The sequence below is a fragment of the Hipposideros armiger genome, unplaced genomic scaffold (assembly GCF_001890085.2).
Source record: "Hipposideros armiger isolate ML-2016 unplaced genomic scaffold, ASM189008v1 scaffold_21, whole genome shotgun sequence".
NCBI lineage: Eukaryota > Metazoa > Chordata > Mammalia > Chiroptera > Hipposideridae > Hipposideros > Hipposideros armiger.
This window is the reverse complement of record NW_017731371.1, coordinates 5,059,675-5,076,527: the sequence shown is the minus strand read 5'-3', so window position 1 is coordinate 5,076,527 and position 16,853 is coordinate 5,059,675. Positions and strand designations below refer to the sequence as shown.

General features: G+C 39.9%; 1 protein-coding gene across 1 annotated transcript in view; it reads right to left on the bottom strand.

The window, feature by feature from the left end:
* Positions 1–16,853, bottom strand: part of MEGF10 (multiple EGF like domains 10) — a 182,886-nt gene that overhangs the window by 48,447 nt on the left and 117,586 nt on the right. The window contains exons 6-8 of the mRNA XM_019635311.1: positions 11,495–11,741; positions 9,535–9,655; positions 5,646–5,782 (exon numbers count right to left, since the gene is read on the bottom strand). Of these exons, the coding sequence (XP_019490856.1) occupies positions 5,646–5,782; positions 9,535–9,655; positions 11,495–11,741 (505 nt within the window). The remainder of the gene's footprint in view (positions 1–5,645; positions 5,783–9,534; positions 9,656–11,494; positions 11,742–16,853) is intronic.

Genomic DNA, 16,853 nt, shown 5'->3' with positions numbered 1-16,853 from the left:
AAAAAAAAAAAGAGTGTGAACTCTGAGCAACAGGGTCGCCGGTTCGATAAAAAATAGCACAAAGAAAACCAAAAAACTGAATGGTAATCCCACCCCCTCATTTAGAAAGTTATGTAACTAATAGACCAAGTCCTCTTTAGATCAGGGGACGTCTGAGCTATTGAAATCAGGTGTCCTTGATTGCAGCATGGTGAGCAGGAGCTGGTAGGTTGTAGGAAGGCTTGGAGTTCCCTGACACAACATTTTTGTTAAATGGGGTATTGTCCTCTGTTGGGAAGAAGGGCTACCAAATGGCAAGGAAAAACTATCAGACCTCAAGAATTCACTAATGTCTTTTTAAAAAATGACTTTAGAGCTCAATCCCAGAGAAAGGACATGCTCGGGGCAAGCTGGATCAGGTGGGAAGCTGAGTTGTTAGAAGATACAGTAATAGAGAGGAAAAAACTATCATCTCTCTGTGGAAAGCAGGACTAGGTCTCGGCCAGCCCAGTTTCTTTCTGACTAGGCAAGGTGACTCGATGGCACTTTCTGCCAAGGGAGAGGGAGACGGGGTCTCATTCAGCTGATCGCTCACCACAAGCAGGGTAACACTTTGTGAGTCTCGGCAACCACTCCCTGTGTGGCTCGCAAGTCATGCCAGACCCAAAGTCTAAAATGTAGGTCAACATTGCACTTTTCAGATCAATATAAAGCAAGCAACAAGCGCAAAAAGAAATTCAAGCATGCTAAAAAGCTACAGCAAAGTGTCTGAAAAGCCAACTTTTTCCATACGGCTTTCCATATTTTTAATGATAGGGTGGTTACTAACAATACCAGGGTTGGACAGGAATTCTATGCACATTAGAGGATAAACTTTGAGGATCCTTTGATACTTTCTTTTCTGGTTAACCCTGGCTCTAGCATATATTTAGTGTGATAGAGACAAAAAAAAGGGTCTCTTGCAAATTGGGTTCCACAGACTCTAGACATCTTTAGGTATGTTTGTGACTAGGCAAAGCCTTCAAATCAACTGCTCAACGAACTATTAGATAAGTTTGGAAGTAAATGCACTAATATTTAGCATAAAATCAGATGTGTGTTTTAAAGCTACACAAGTCTGCGGGGGTGACTGGTTAACTCAGTTGGTCAGAGCATCGTGCTGATAACACCAAGGTTGCTGGTTCAATCCCCGCATGGGTCACTGTGAGCTGAGCCCTCCCTAAAAGAGTCAACTATGCCATTGTAGCGTGAAAGTAATGTGTAACAATGACCATGGCTGTTCCCCAATAAAAATTTTTTAAAAACTAAAAAAAAGTTACACATATCTACCCATTTTTAGGCCAGGTACTCTATTTTTTAACTTGTAAGAAGCTTTAACAGGCTTAGTTTACTCCTTAAAGATGTAAACTTTACAGAAAGAAATGCTGAGATACAATAATTTGGCCTCTTTGTAGCTCACCTTAGTGCTAACAACTCTGCAACCTGTCTGTCCAAACTTTCTTGCAAGTCAGTACAAAGAAGAAAAAGACAAGGTAAAATAATATCACTTTCTTTCTCTTACAGGGATTTGAAAAGAAACCCAAATGCTAAGCATTGGACTGTATGATTTTCACTTAGTCAAAAGCACAGCTCTTACAGTGGGTGAACTGGGTATAAAGATAGGAAGCCTGGAAAAGTGTCAGCTACCAAATGATAGGGAACCAGTGTGTGTATTTTACCGTGTCTTGGCAGAGACTTCCTTTCCTCTGGGAAAACAAAATTCACAATAGCTGGTCCTGGCCCATATTTTCTTTCTAACCTATAATTAAATATACTACTAGTTTGTGTTATAAATGTCAAAAAGCCATTTTTGAATTTGACTCACTAAAGTAGCCAGGGCATAAAGCTTGGTTCTTATTCCCGCTTTTTTTGGTCAGTGTTGCACTTATAAGAGACTCCTGTTAATAATAGATGTGTCTCTTTCTGTCTGTGAAACCAGACTGGTGGGGAATCTTTCTAGAAGTAGACATTTTCCATCTTGAAAATAAACGCAATCAGGAAGTAGCTTCCATATTTCTGGTTAGCTGAATGAAAAGTCTTTGTCAAGCAATCTTATCTCCCCATTTGGGCCCTTTATTGAAAAGAAGCATCACTTTCCAGTGAATTTTATACCCTTAATGTTGCTTTTGTGGCCCCGAGTGGAACAAGAAAAGCTATCTTAGGAATCAGTAAAAGAGGAAATACATTTTCTTAGAAGATGTTGGAGAGGCAGATAAAGATATAGCAATAAATATTGGCCACAGTAGAAATAAAGAAATTTGGAGTTTCTATACTTTTTTTTTAGATTTTGAATAATGCCCTGGAATTGGGAAAAATGGATGAGCATTAAATAAAGATAAACTGACAAAACATGACACCAATTCCCAAATCAATGAGGGTCACAGGTGTGTTTTAATACCATTTTGATTATTATATTGCATCCCATTGTGAATTTATAGAAAAAAAATTAGTTAGCATATACGGGCTTCCTCTCCCTCCCTTGTCCGTTTCAGCATGTCCCCCCCCTAGAGTGACTGGAATAATTGAACCCAACAGTGATTTAGTTTAAAAGAATCGCATTCCTCATTAAACCTGGGATCAATGGGTCGAGACCCCTGCTTTTCAAACATCTGGAACTGCCGCTCTGGAGAAAATATAAAAAACGCTAGGAAAGAGCCAACTTTTCCACCATCCTAGACACAGGAAAGCGTTCCTCCATTGAAGACCAATGCCGCATCCTCCCCACCCCCCCATTCCTGTCTATTATTTCTGACTTTACCTACTTTCACCTACATCCTTCTTCATTTTAAGGGTAGTAATGGACACAGGTGTGGCAGGACAGTCTTGGGCTTCACCTTAACAGAGCCCACAATTGCTCCACAGATGTCTCCACCCAGCTCACATTTACAGAGCACCAAGGATGTGCATGGACCCCAGCAGGGTAATCAAAGGCCTGAGCGATTCCATGGCAACCCATTAGCATTCAAATCACTCTTTTAACCCTTCCAGAAGAATTTTTTGAGGCTTTGGAAATGCTCTTCTTTTTATTCCTGCTTGGCTGTACCACTTCCCTTATCGCAATGTCCTCGCAATCTTTCCATAAACCCCAAAGCCTATTATTTGGGTAGCCCATGAGCTGCTCCGCCTGCCTAAAAGGTGCCTGTTTTGTTTTTCCTGTTTGCTCTCTGTCCGGGATAGCTGTTCCCACATCCTGGGAATGCTTTGCTGGCAAGGCCTGTGGTGGTACCTTCTCCTCCTGGCAGCAGCCCTCTGGCCTAACTAACCTCAGTGATCAAGTTACGCTGAGTTCTCCAAATAGGGGAAATGGCAAAGTGGGGCCCCGGGCCCTTTCCCCATACCTCCTGCCACAAAATTGCCCCACAGCAGTGCATTTTTTCCCTTTCATTGTAACAAATGAGCTTGTTGACATTGAGAGAGAGAGAGAGAGAGAGAGAGAGAGAGAGAGAGGTGAGTACACCAGATGGGCATACCCTAATTGGAAACAGAGAACATGCCGTCCGTTCATTGGGAAAACAGTAGTTACAAGAACAACTCAAGAAGCAAGCTCTGTCTTCATTTTCCTTCTCTTTCTCTGGCTCTTTGCCTTTCTTACTACAAATCTAAAATGTACCTGAAAATGAGCTGTTATTCCCTTTCCCTGGATTCCAAATACGAGGAGTGTAAGCTTGCCTTAAATGTTTGTTGTTTTTGTGTTCCCTTGAATTTGAGATTTAAATCTCTAGAGGGCAAAAAAACAATTATATGTCAATTTTGTAGTGCCCTAAAATATTACTCAAAACTATTCTTTAGGCTTCTGCTGGGTCCTGTGCCTCCCCTTTCCTGACTCATCTTCCTAGAGTAAGACGTGCATGCCACATGGATCCAGAACTCATCTGACACCCTCATCGATCCAAAATACAGCCACAAACCAGGATGTAGGTCACAGAAACCTTCTGCGTAGCCTAATTACATGTTACGAAAACCATGCACTAAAGGTGTCAATCATTCATAACATCAAAAATTAAAGGAAAAATACATAATCATATTAACAAATGATAAAATAGCCATTCATGAATTAGACACTAGTAAAAAAAGTTCCTAATAAAAGTTGGGCTCAAAAAAAACCAAAAAACAAAAAACCACTTGAGCATAAAAAAGACAGTTTACTAAGAAACAATAACAAACATGAAACTATACTGAAGCCATTTCCAATAAAATTAGGAACAAGACAGGAATTCCTACTTTTATCTCTTTTTGTCAACATTGATTTAAAGATTTTAGTTAATGCAATAATTCAAGAAAATGAAATAATCATTATAAATATTGAGAAGAAGAGACTAACTTATCTTTATTTGCAGATGATAAAATAATTTTAGCGTTTTCTTAAAATAACATTAGAATTAACTAAAAAGTTTGGTAGAGTGACTAAATAAAAAAGTAACTATTTAAAAGCAAGTTTTCCTTTATCCAGAAATACCCAATTAGAAACTGAAATGGGATTTTTAAAAAATTACAAAATGTTTAGAAATAAGAAAGTGCAGAGTCTAATTAGGAAGGGGGAGGGAAAATCATCTTACAGTATCTTATTAAAAATAAAAAATTTAGAGCAGAATGTTAGAAACAAACAAAAAAATTAATAAAAATGTTGAAGGAATTCTTAGTTCACAGATATCACCAAAAAATAATGATAACTAATATTTATACAGTTCCAACACATTACTCAAATTGATAATCACTAGTATTTATACAGCTCATAGAAGTCACTCAATTATAATAATAGCTAATATTAGTAACTTTCAGCACTGTTCTAAATACTTCAATGTAATTATTTAATCTTTATAATAATCCTAAAAGGAAGTACAATTATTATTTGAACATTATAGATGAGGCTGTTTCTAAGGATACAGGTTCCAAAAATCTTTTTTAGCCATTATACTCTTCTGCCTCTCAAGTCTCTTTTCTCAAACTTTACACACACATCCAATGAGCTTGATTATCTAGTCTTCCAGGATATAACAGATGAAAGAGCAAATTAGAAGACTTAGGGTTAGCAAAGCCCTCAGGGGTAACACTTTACCATCTAATACAAAAAATGGCCCACAGTGAATATAAGAACCACATGAGCACAGTCATTTGCTCTTTCATCATGTGGGACCAGAGAGCCCTGCAAGCCCCACTGGATCTTGCTCTAGCATTACAGCACAATAAAATGACTAATACGCTTAATAGAATACTAAATCATAAAAAAGTAACATTATGCCAACTTATGTCTTAAAGATACCTAAGTACACATTCCAATTAAAAATAAATCTATCCAAACATGTTTACAGGGAAAAAAGTTTGGTGCTTGAGGCTGTCCTAAACACTCAGCTGTTTAGAATGACATATTCCTCGTGGGTTCTGAATAGTTGATATTTTATTATTATATTTTAATGCTTTCTGTGTAACTTCAATTCATCATCACTTTCTGTGATTCAGTTTATATGCATTGAGTTGGGAAAGAATCTGTCAAACACATTGATACGTTATAGATGCTTCTGGAATATTATAGAACAGTAACAGATATATGGTAGCAGAGGTGTTCCCTCCACCCTTCAAGCTTTCCTTTCACGCCATTACAAACAGAGAGATGCAAGACTGTCCCTTACCGTTCCCCTGTATATCCTGGACTGCAATGACATTGGCCTGTGGCGGCATCACACGTCCCTCCATTATGGCACTGACATTCTTGTGAACAGTTCTTTCCAAAGCGACCCTCAGGGCAAGGCTGACCACACACTGTGCCCTGCATTCAAAGAGACTTGGAAAATTAGATGGGCCTCCAGCCAGGGAAAGGGCCAAAGGAGGAGGGAGAAAAGAGAAGAAACAGAAAGGGAAGGAGGAATATGGAAAATGGGCTGTAAGAAAATTAGATGAAGGGGATTTTAGAACACAGAAACTCTGTTCATCATCTTAAAAATGTTAGAAATTTTAAATAGACTTGTTTACTCAATAAAGCCTAAATCTCAAGATACAATAAAAGATGGCAGAATAGTCATCATAAGAAATAGAAGTACTCACATTAAAAAACTAAAGTTTAAGATAGAGTTACACTGGAGTATTATGGTAACCTAAGGAATTTATAAATCCTCCTAAGTGTCTTACATGTACGATATGTCAACAATACTTATTGAGCATCCATTATATAAATGACAACATCTGGTACACATGGAATATCCGAATGCTTTACCATATGTTCTAGAGAAAACATTATCATTGGCTTTATTTCTTAGAATGTAGCATAACATAAGATAGAAATTTTGTGTACCTGAATGAACAATAACATTGCCTAGGAAATACAGGATGAACCTAGATATTTTATTTCAGAAGAAAAACACTTTTATGTTCAGCAGTTTCAACAAACATTGCTGGGCCAAGATCAATAGGAAAGCTTATTTCCTGCAGAGAAAAATCAAGAGTAACTTGCACATGTCTCCTGACCCTAGAGGCTGTCCATCTTGTCAGGCACTGTCATATTTATTCCAATCCTATGTGGAAAAGAATAAGATACTGTACCAACAAATCTAGGAAATACTCTACTATTTTCTACTTCACTTGGCTACATGACCTGGGCTTGTAGCTTATCATCTATTTATTAGAGTGACTGTCAGAGTAAACAACATATCCCCAGTAACAGGGATTTTAAAAATTGTTGGAAGCTGTCACTTTGTTCTCCTTCTCTCTAAAAAAAGGCAGACTGTGGGCACTCTGAAATTGGAGGCTAGCAGACACCAGATGGTTTTGTAAATGTTTATTCTGGATAGCATAAGAAAATACATTTTCTCTAACTCCTGGCTACCCACAAAGGCAGTTGGTGTACTAATTAAGTCTCCTCTGTTGGTTTCTATCTAGCTACAAACAGGCAAAGTTCTTCCACAGGCTCTTGGAACCAAAGGCCTTTGAAAGATGATTCAAATCAATGCTTAACTGAATCATTAATGCTTCAGGCATAGTGCTTAAACTCTGAGAATCAGATAAGGTCACAACCCTTAATTAGCTGACAAGGTGGTGAGGGGTCAGATGTAAAAATAACTCTAATCCCTCCATTGGAGCACCACATATTAACATGACTAAAGGAATAATGCGCTAGGGATTAATCAGTGGTAAGCAGGGGTCCGGGCGAAAATTCTACTCTCTCAGGGACTTACTCTGACTACTCACATTTTATAATGGTCCCACATAAACTTCAGAAGTGCTGTTGAAATGTTTATGAATAAATAAGGATTAATGTGAGCAAACAGCTTTAAGTAGAACATTATTTCGACTAGTTGAAATACACATGTGGGTGTATGTGTAATAAGAATCCACATTCATCTTTGAAAAGCACCTAGGATGATAGCACAAAAATAAATGTTGTAAAGAGAAGTATAAATTGGAAACTCAGCTACACACAGAGAAAAAGGGCCTGAAGCATTTAGTAAGGAACGTCTATCAAGGTAGCAGGCCCAGAGTATATGAGAGGCTCTATAGGCAGGTGGAGCGGGCCATCTGCACCCCCTCCTGGGACTCACATTCCAAGCCTATGGTTACCACTGTCTCACATCATGACCCCAACCAAGACGAAGAAAGCTTTAATCTCGAGATGAGGAGATGAGGCAACTCTACATTCAATGTCTACACCAAAGTGCTGCTAGGAGTAGAAAGTCCACAGCTCCTCATTCACAGAACACATAGTTTTCTGGACACTGCTACCCCAGCAAAATCCTTCCCTTACCAATGACCAAGCAATGACTAGTGTTGCCAAAAGGCTGAATATAAGAAATGCAGGAAGAGAAAGAGTCAAAGATAATTCAGCATTTCTACGCTGGGCCAGTAAAAGAAAAATGTTAGTTTTAACTAAGATTTAAAAAAAAAAAAAAAAAGGTAGAAGAGGAGTAGCCTGAAGACAGACTTGCGTGTATAACGTTTGGCTTTATTAACATTGTCTTTGATGGGCCTGCTTAAACCCGCTCAGTACTCCTTCAATAGCTCCCTTGTTCATCTCACCATCAGGCACTCAATAAAAGGCCCCCTCGCTCTGACTTTATTACTTCATGGAGTTTCTCCAGGCTCTGCCGCCAGAATCAGACCTTGTCTCGCCTGCTTACCATTTCTAACTCGCACCTTGGCGCAGATCTTTGTTTTCCACTTGTCCCAGTGCTCTGAACATCTCTGTGAACTCTCCCATACTTCCCGTGATTCTCACTGGGAAATGGACTCCAGCTCTCCTTTGTTCCATGCCTACAACAAGGGCAACACCAAACCAACTGCATCCCAGCGGCTCCTAAGGCTCCAGCTTGGGAATGGCCCAGGCAGATGGTGGCTTCCTGTCTATAGGTCATCTAGGCTGGGGGGTCTAAAAGGACAGTGACAGATACATGCCTGGGCTCAGGGGAGGTCAAGTCAAGATGTGGGAAACTCAGCAGGTGATGGTTAAAGCTATGGGTCTGGATGAGATTTACAGAGAAGATTTGTAGTGAGAAAAGAGAAGGACAAAACTGAAACATAGGGACTACTGTAATAAAGTGGTATGTAGAAGGAGGGGGATTAGGAAAAGAGATCTTTAGGAAGAGAGGGAAGGGAGAAGATTAGCAGAGAAGTGAAGGAGAAAGACTAAGAAAGGGAGGTGGATGAGCAACAGTGTCAAAAGCTTTGGAGGAGTGAAGCCAATGAGAACGAAAGAGTGGAATGAGAATGGATTTGACAGTTAAGAAGTCACTGTAACCCTTCAAGAGCTGCTTCCTTACAGCTCATGGAGATAGACAGTGATCATGAAATAAATTGCTCTTTTATTTTGTGTTTATTAATGAAGGAAAGAGACATGGGTCATTCACTCTTCTGCTACCCAGCACACACGTACAAACCAACTCAGAGAAAGAAGGACCAATAGTATTTCCTGATTTCAGAGAAATCTAGTTAGTAAGCCAGCTTTGACACACTAATCCTGTGGGATGCTACGTAAAGAAAGAGCATCATGGTCAAAGTTTGGGGAGTATGGTGAGTTATAGCTTCCTTTTGGAGTATCATGCTAAAGGCTCTGAGAAGTTCTGCAATACTTGGGAAACTTAGTTTACTTCAAAGTGTCTTCAGATTGGATTTATGTGACCTGATAACTTGTTCATATAACAATGATTCTGTTGAGAATAATGTTCTCGAAGAACAATAGTGATCCACAGAACATAACTATGAAAACGATTGTTTAAATATGTCCAGTGTTTAATAGCTCTGGCTGTCACGCGTAAGACGAGGCATTTCCCTTTTATATCCTGAGGGCAAATGCAGGACAGACGGCCTACTATCTTTTCCCTTAGTAAGGACCCTTAGTGAACTTCAAGTTCAGGACTGAATCTCTTTCTACTTTCTCTGGCCTGAAGGATTCCAGCTGGGAAGTGGTTGGATATTCCCAACTTCGGCAGCTTTAACCATCAGTGTAACTTTCTTTTGTGCTAAGTCCTCCACATGCGTTTTCACTTGAGAGCTCTAAAACAGGTGATTTTGGGAGGGAGTAGTGGAGCTTACCAGCCAGCCAGGAGGGCAAGAGCATTCCCCGGTAACGTGATGACACACTCCTCCATTTTGGCAGGGGCATCTCTGCTCACACTGTGGGCCATGCTTGCCAGGGGGACAAAGATCCTCACAGCTGAGGGATTAACGTGTGACAAAGGACACTATTATTTATCCAACCACACAACCCTTAGGTTCACAGACACAACAACACCCAGGACCCCAAAATAGACAAGCTTTCTCTTTTCAATAGTGTTCATTTCATTACATTAACATCAAGACATTAGTCATATTAGCTGAAAGGGTCTTTAAGGGGTCACCTAGTTCTTCCCTTTGAGGGTATTTTCTAATGGAATCATTTCAATTGGAGGAGCATCTGTCCTATCCAAGAGCACCAAGGACGACTCTAGATGGACAAACACTCCTTGGTGACAGGAGCTTTCCATGTAATTTTTATAAAGCCCATGTGTTACACTAGAAATCTACTGTTATTTGTGCCTTTGTTTTAATGTCAAAGGAGACTGAAACGTTTGTATATCACCACTGGCTTTGTGCATGTATTTTTCATAATCAATTTTCAGCATTCTCTTCTTCAGACTGACCAGTCTCCATTCCTTCTACCCCCTGCTCTTCCCATATTGTGCAAAGGAACCTTCTTCTCTAAGCCTTTAATTGTCATTTTTAGCTCTCCTGTGAAATCGCTCCAAGTTTCCCAAAACCCTATTCAATTGTGGCTTTGACAAAAACCCATAAAAGTAATATTAGCAATTAAATAGCTTGAGATGATCATCCATTCTTCTGAAAATCAGGGCTTTCTAGGCTAATGCAATTTTTTTCCCTGAGCTCTACTTTATAGCCCTGCCACTGCCAGCAGGAAGTATTTACCTAATCAGCCACATTTTTCCCCCCAAGTTTTAGTTGTGTGATTTACAAGTGTAATTTTCTCAGTAAGGAAATAAGATTTTTCTACCTCCTACTTTTTTTGGCAAACGATGCCTCTCATTCTGTTTGCTAACGCAGGCACTCCTGGACTTAATAATGGGGTTACATCCTGATAAACCCATCATAAATTGAAAACATCTTAAGTTCAAAATGTATTTAATATACCTAGCCTACCGAAGATCATAGCTTAGCCTAGCCCACCTTAAACATGCTCAGAATACTTCCATTAGTTTACAGTTGGGCAAAATCATCTAACACACTGACTACCCTGTAGAGCATTATCAAATGTTTACGCTCATGATCACATGGCTGACTGCAAGCTGTGACTTATCGCCACAGCCCAGAATCATGAATACCATACCGCATATCGCTAGTCTGGCTTAGATCAAAACTCAAAATTTGAAGTATGGTTTCTACTGAAAGTGTATCACTTTCATGCCTTTGTAAAGCTGAAAAATAGTGAGTTGAACCATCTGTAGACAAAAACTGAAGAATGCCCTTCCCATAAAATAAAGTAGTGGAGGTGAAGTAGTTGCTTCGATACACTAAATAACTCCGTTAACCTTTTATCACGGACTATTTCCAACATCTTCCCCCCTTCCTCTTTGCAAACGCACTGAAGCCACACCGTTTCATCCAGCTAATTAATGTGCCACACAATGCAAAACAAAATGGACCATTAACTGCCAGTTAGAGTAAAATGAATGCGATTGTGGGAGAATTAAAGCAGAACGTCAAGCCTGCCCCCAAAACCCCAAAATATTGACATTCAGTAGAACATCCTGGCCCTCTCTATCTTTGCCCTGCCAGAAGCTGGCCCTTCGACTCTGGCTGGGCTCAGATGTTCAAGGGTCAAACCACAGGAGCACCCAGTGGCCATCCCTGCTGATCTCTGCATCGGTGCCTAGACTCCCGCCCTCTCAGTAACTCCAAGCAGCAATAAACACAGAAGCATAGGAGTATGATGGTGGCAGCAGCATGGCTACAGAGGGTGAGTGAGCTCTAACATACTGCTAAGCAGGATGTCACTTACAAGGCTCCAGTGTATCCTGGTGGGCAGCGGCATTCCCCTGTGACGTGATCGCAGGTGGCACCGTTCTGGCACTGGCATCTCTGGTGGCAGTCATTACCGTAGGTGCCCTGCTCACAGCGGTCCTCGCAGCGCCAGCCCCGGAAGCCTGCAGCGCAGTGGCAAGCCCCCGTGATGGGGTTGCAGAGAGCCCTGTTTTTGCACTGGCACCGGCTGCTGCAGTGAGGTCCCCAGTGATCCCCATCGCAGGCTGATATTGGGGAAAGAAAACAGTGGAAGGCATCAGAGTACAGGTGTGGGTAACGACAAGCTCTTCAGGACCAGTTTTCCTCTCCCTCAGAGAGGATGGCTTGATGACCCCTTTGTCGCCATCCCTTAGCTGGACACCAGGGCTCCAGCACCAACCCAGGGCAATGTTTCACACACTGGTGCTCACACTAAGTGGGCCGCTTCCTATCACTCCACTGCTTAAGCATAGCTACATTCTCCAACCCCATGCCTTTGCCCAGCCTGTACCCTGCTCCTGGAGTGTTGAGCTTGATGTGGCTAGGGTAATTGGCTAGGGGAGGGTATGAGTGGTTGTGGGGGGAGGGGAGACAGGCGAGGCAGATGGACATGGTCAGCTCATGCAGGGGCTTTTACGTACGCTAAGGAGTTCAGATTGCATCTTGTAGACCAGGGATTGGTAGTAAAAAAAATTTTTAGCAACAAGCAACAATGCAGATTTGCCTTCTCAGAAGGTCAGCTGGCTACAGGGTGAGGAAAGGGCAGAAGGAGAGGCAGGAACACCAGGAAAGAAGAAAGGCAGGAGGTGAGGAGATGAGTGAGGGTCCCTGACCTCAGGCAATGATCATGAAAACCAAGATGGGACTCACAGGCAGAGCTGCTGAGGAGTGGCCTGACCCTGCTACAGGTCTGCTCCCAGCTCTCTCAAAGGAAACAGCTGACCTGCTTTCAAGGTTTCAATCAAAATATGTGTGACTGGGAGATAACCAGAAAAAGCAGAAAAGAACATTGACAAAAATGTTTAAATTCGCTGACTTATTTTTAAAATAAGACAAACCTGAAACCAAAAATGGATAGCAAATAAAGAAATAATAGACCCATGAAACCAGGTAAGATAAAGGCAGAAAACAGCATCTGAAAGATAGGTTTAAAAATGCTATGCCCAAGAAAAGAGAGAGTGGCAATATTAGTCAATGAGTAGGGAAAGTGTAGCAGGGAAGGGAAAAAAACCTCAGTTTCAAACATTCTAAAGATTATACAGAGTGACGATAAGCAAAACCTACTCTTAATATGTATTGCCTCGCCAGCCGTGCATTTATTTATTAATTAGATGCTATAAAATCACTAGGGAAAATGCACCCTGCCTAGAGTTCTAAGGATAAATTGCTTTTATGATAAAAAAAAGTGCCATTTCATAAAAATTTTGTAACTTCAATAGATCTGGAATAAATTACTGAAAGAAAAAGAAAAAAGAAAAACTAGGCATTCAGCAAATAACACATTACACGTGCAGGATTCACCTTCCAATATGAGAATGTACCTCTCATTTCATAATAGCAAAGGTTTAAATGAATAATTCTGTTTTTAATCAGTATGGCTTTGGTCTCATTAGTACTTTAATAAACACATTTTAACACAATTAAAAACAATGAGAGAGAATTATTGAACCTAAAGCAGATCAAGAAAGCAATTAACTAAGAACTCAGAATTTTCTTGCACAAAATCAGATTAGGTGGTAGTTCCAAGATGAGATTTAGGTCTAATTGTTAGTCAGATGAGTTGTTTCTTTATTGCTTATGGATATGGATAAAAAAAATTTTCAATTGTGACTCTTTCAATCTGGGATATATTCTTTAAAAAAAAAAAGAATTACCTAGTCTGTTCCTTGACATCCTCTCAGCTATCCCAGTTAGAGAAGGATCTATTCTGTTTTTAAGGTCCATCAAAGTAAATGACATAGTCCTTTGTAACTTATTCCCTAGTTCATCAATCCTAAGAGTAAGGAAAAATCTTCATTCCACATAAGTCAAATCCATTATCTTATAATTTGATCCTTTTTTTCTCCTGTTCTCTTCACAGTATAGTCAACCCAGTTCATCCCTGTTCTCTATATTATAAATGATCTTAGTCCTGAAATGCGAATACATCCTTGACCATGCTCTCTGCAAGACTAAATACTAGAGCCCCTTTAAAAAGTTATTCAATTTCTTTGCTAACCCCTCTCCAAAGTTTCCATATCCCTCGCAACGTCCGGGAGCCTTAGATAGTAAATTAAATATCCAGTTTTTCCTTATGTAGAATGGGTGATTGATTGACACAAAAAACAAATTTAGCTAATAAGATTACCTTCATAAGGATATCAAGATCATGGATATCAAAAGGATTTTTAAAAACCATGATGAGTTATTTTTTCCCCACGGTGACACTGTAATACACGTGGACTAGAACACATACATTTTACAGAATATGTCTGACAACAGAATAGTGGTAGGAAGAGGCACTGAGGGGACAGAGCTGGTTTCTCCTGTCCTCCATGACGCATTTCCACATCCCATTCAACAACTTCTCTCCCAGCAGAGTAGTCAGGCAGAGGCCAGCTCTATTTTCTTGGGATTCGATTAAAAAACAAAAATGAAAATCCTTCATATATCTCATGATAGACGCAAGCTAACAGCAGAAATTAATAACTATCAGCATCAAAGAAAGGGTTTCAGGCTTTTAAAGAAATATTATCATGCCGACATGGTTAATTTCCTGACTATATCTAAGCACTGTGGTATGCTTTGAAGTGACAGCTAGTCCCCTTGGGTCTTTATTTTCCTAAAAGGCCAGTGATACATGGGCCTCACAAATGCACTAAGCACCAACACAGGCTATGCTGGGGGGGGGGGGCGCGGGGATCTACATATAGAAATTTACAGACAAATAGGAAAGAAGTAGAATGAGTAGGACACAGAAGTCTGGCTTGAATGTAGACATCACTGTGACTTCCTTTCCTGTTTCCATTTGTCATATTTAACCACTTTAACACATCCATTTTTAAATGTATGCCCGTGAGTTACACAGTTTTTTGCACAAAAGCCAGCTTTCTTCCCTGGTTACTGCAAATACAAGGGTAAGGTGACTGTCTAAACAAGAGGCAGAATTTGTTCCTCATGTTTAGTGCCAGGCTTAACCAATTACCCTGAATTCAAGTACTGTGTTTGCAAAGACAGTTTGGAGAGAGTCTGACCTCAAATCATCTGACTTCTTTTATTTAACACCTCACTCTCATCTCAAAATGCAAGTGTTTCAGTCCTCAAGAAAAAGTGACTGGGTTGGTTACTCCCACTAACCACTTAAAAAAAATGTTGTTAACATAGAAATAGCTTGAATATCCTAATGGGGAAAGTCAAATGAACACAATTTTGTTTCAGATTAAACTGTAAAAAAATCCAAATGTGAATAACGGAGTGATGACTCACTTTCAGCTTCTGGCTTCAGCGCTTACAGTGCTCACAGCTAGAAATAGGCTATCAGATGCAATGTGCCCAGATCCCTGCAGATATGTCAGGAGACAGTGGAATGAGGGGCTCAGGCAGCACGGACAGATTGCTCTATTAAGCTCTGATAAGTTTGAAATAAAAGGAATTTTATTCTACTGAGTAATATTAGAGGTATATAGTCCATGTTACAACCATGAGTGACAACTGGCAGAGCACTGGACCCTCTCAAGATTACGGATTCACCATGGAGCTCTCATAGCTATCACTTTCAGTGATGCTAATAACCCCAGGTTACATTCATGGGCTGAGTACTGAAATTCACTCCATTGATAACTCCTAACTACCTGCTATATACTGGGCCTAGAATTCAAAGGAGAACACAAGAGTTCATGCTTCTAGAAGTTTACAGTTTAGTGGCAGAGACATCAAGTGACTAGGCAATAAAACACCTCTGATAAGCAGTAAGGTAAGGATATGGACTAGGTACAATGGAAAATGCAGAAATGACACTTAATCAGTGTTGGTGAGTCAGGAAAGGCTTCCCAGCTAAAATGACATCTAAGCTGAGACTTAAAGGCCATATTTACATAAAAGATAGAGGATTTATACATACAAAGAGGAGGGACTGGAAGAGCAGGGAGGTTTCAAGAGGTATTACATTCAGAAAGAATGATACATGCAATCGCCAAAAGTCTTTTAAACAGCAAATGTTCATGAATGCCTGCTTGGGCTTCCACCCTATTGTATTTTGGCCATTATCATTCCCCTTAGCCACATGACAAGAATTAAGTATAGAAATAAGGAGAGATGAAGAGTTATTAGACATGTCCTCTCCCTCCATCCTTCCTCCCCCGTCTTCTAAGCTCAGCCCAGAAACCTCTGTCCTTTGGGTAAATTTCTCAGACCCAATCTAAGATGGTCTCTGAAAATGGCATTATGTATACAGGGTACCCCAAAAATGTATACACATTTTAAGACAGGAAAAAACTGTATTAAAATTGTAATACAATGAATGACGCTAGCATTCATTTGATTAATGCCATCTTTTGAGCGAACGTCATACTACACATTGCTACTATAATTCAATTCAACTTTGAAAAGTAATACATAGATAACATCTCTTAAAATGTGTACATTTTTTGGTACTCCCAGTATATTCCATGATACCCACTCATATCGCTTGAATGAAACTGAATGTCATAGGTGTTAAGACACACTGACGCCCTTTCTTGATCTTAACAGTGGTCAACAGAAGGTTCCATAAAACCAGTCACCTGGTTGACAATGACAGTGAGAAGCATTCCGATTTCAGGGATATCAAACTGTGAAAAGCTGTGCCGCCTGAGCCATGAAGTAAAATAATAGTGATGAGGGTGATGATAAGCTCTCCCTTTTCATGAAAACCAACACTCTGAGGCACTACTATGGGAGAGCAGATTACCACAGCCATTTTAGAGATCAGTCTGGAAAAATATATCCAAAGCTGTTTATTCATAAATTCCTCTTTGGGGATTTTTCCAAAATAAATAAATGTATGTGTGTAACAACAATGACAATTCATAGTAGTTAACTAATTAATAATACTTACAGCATGCCCATAGGCACTGTCCTAAGCACTTAAAATAGATGAGCTCTCACAGTGACCCTCTGAAGTATTGTTATCCTTATTTTATAGATAAAAAAACCATGATCCAAAAGTCACTGGAATAACTTTAGAAAATAATCACAGCCACATGACTTTTTAGGTTTTTGGTACATATGTTAAGAATTGTGTACAAATTGAAAAACCTGTGTACTTATCCTCAAAGCAACCAATAAAATCTCAGTTATAAAAGAGAAGAAGAAGAAGAAGAAGAAGAAGAAGAAGAAGA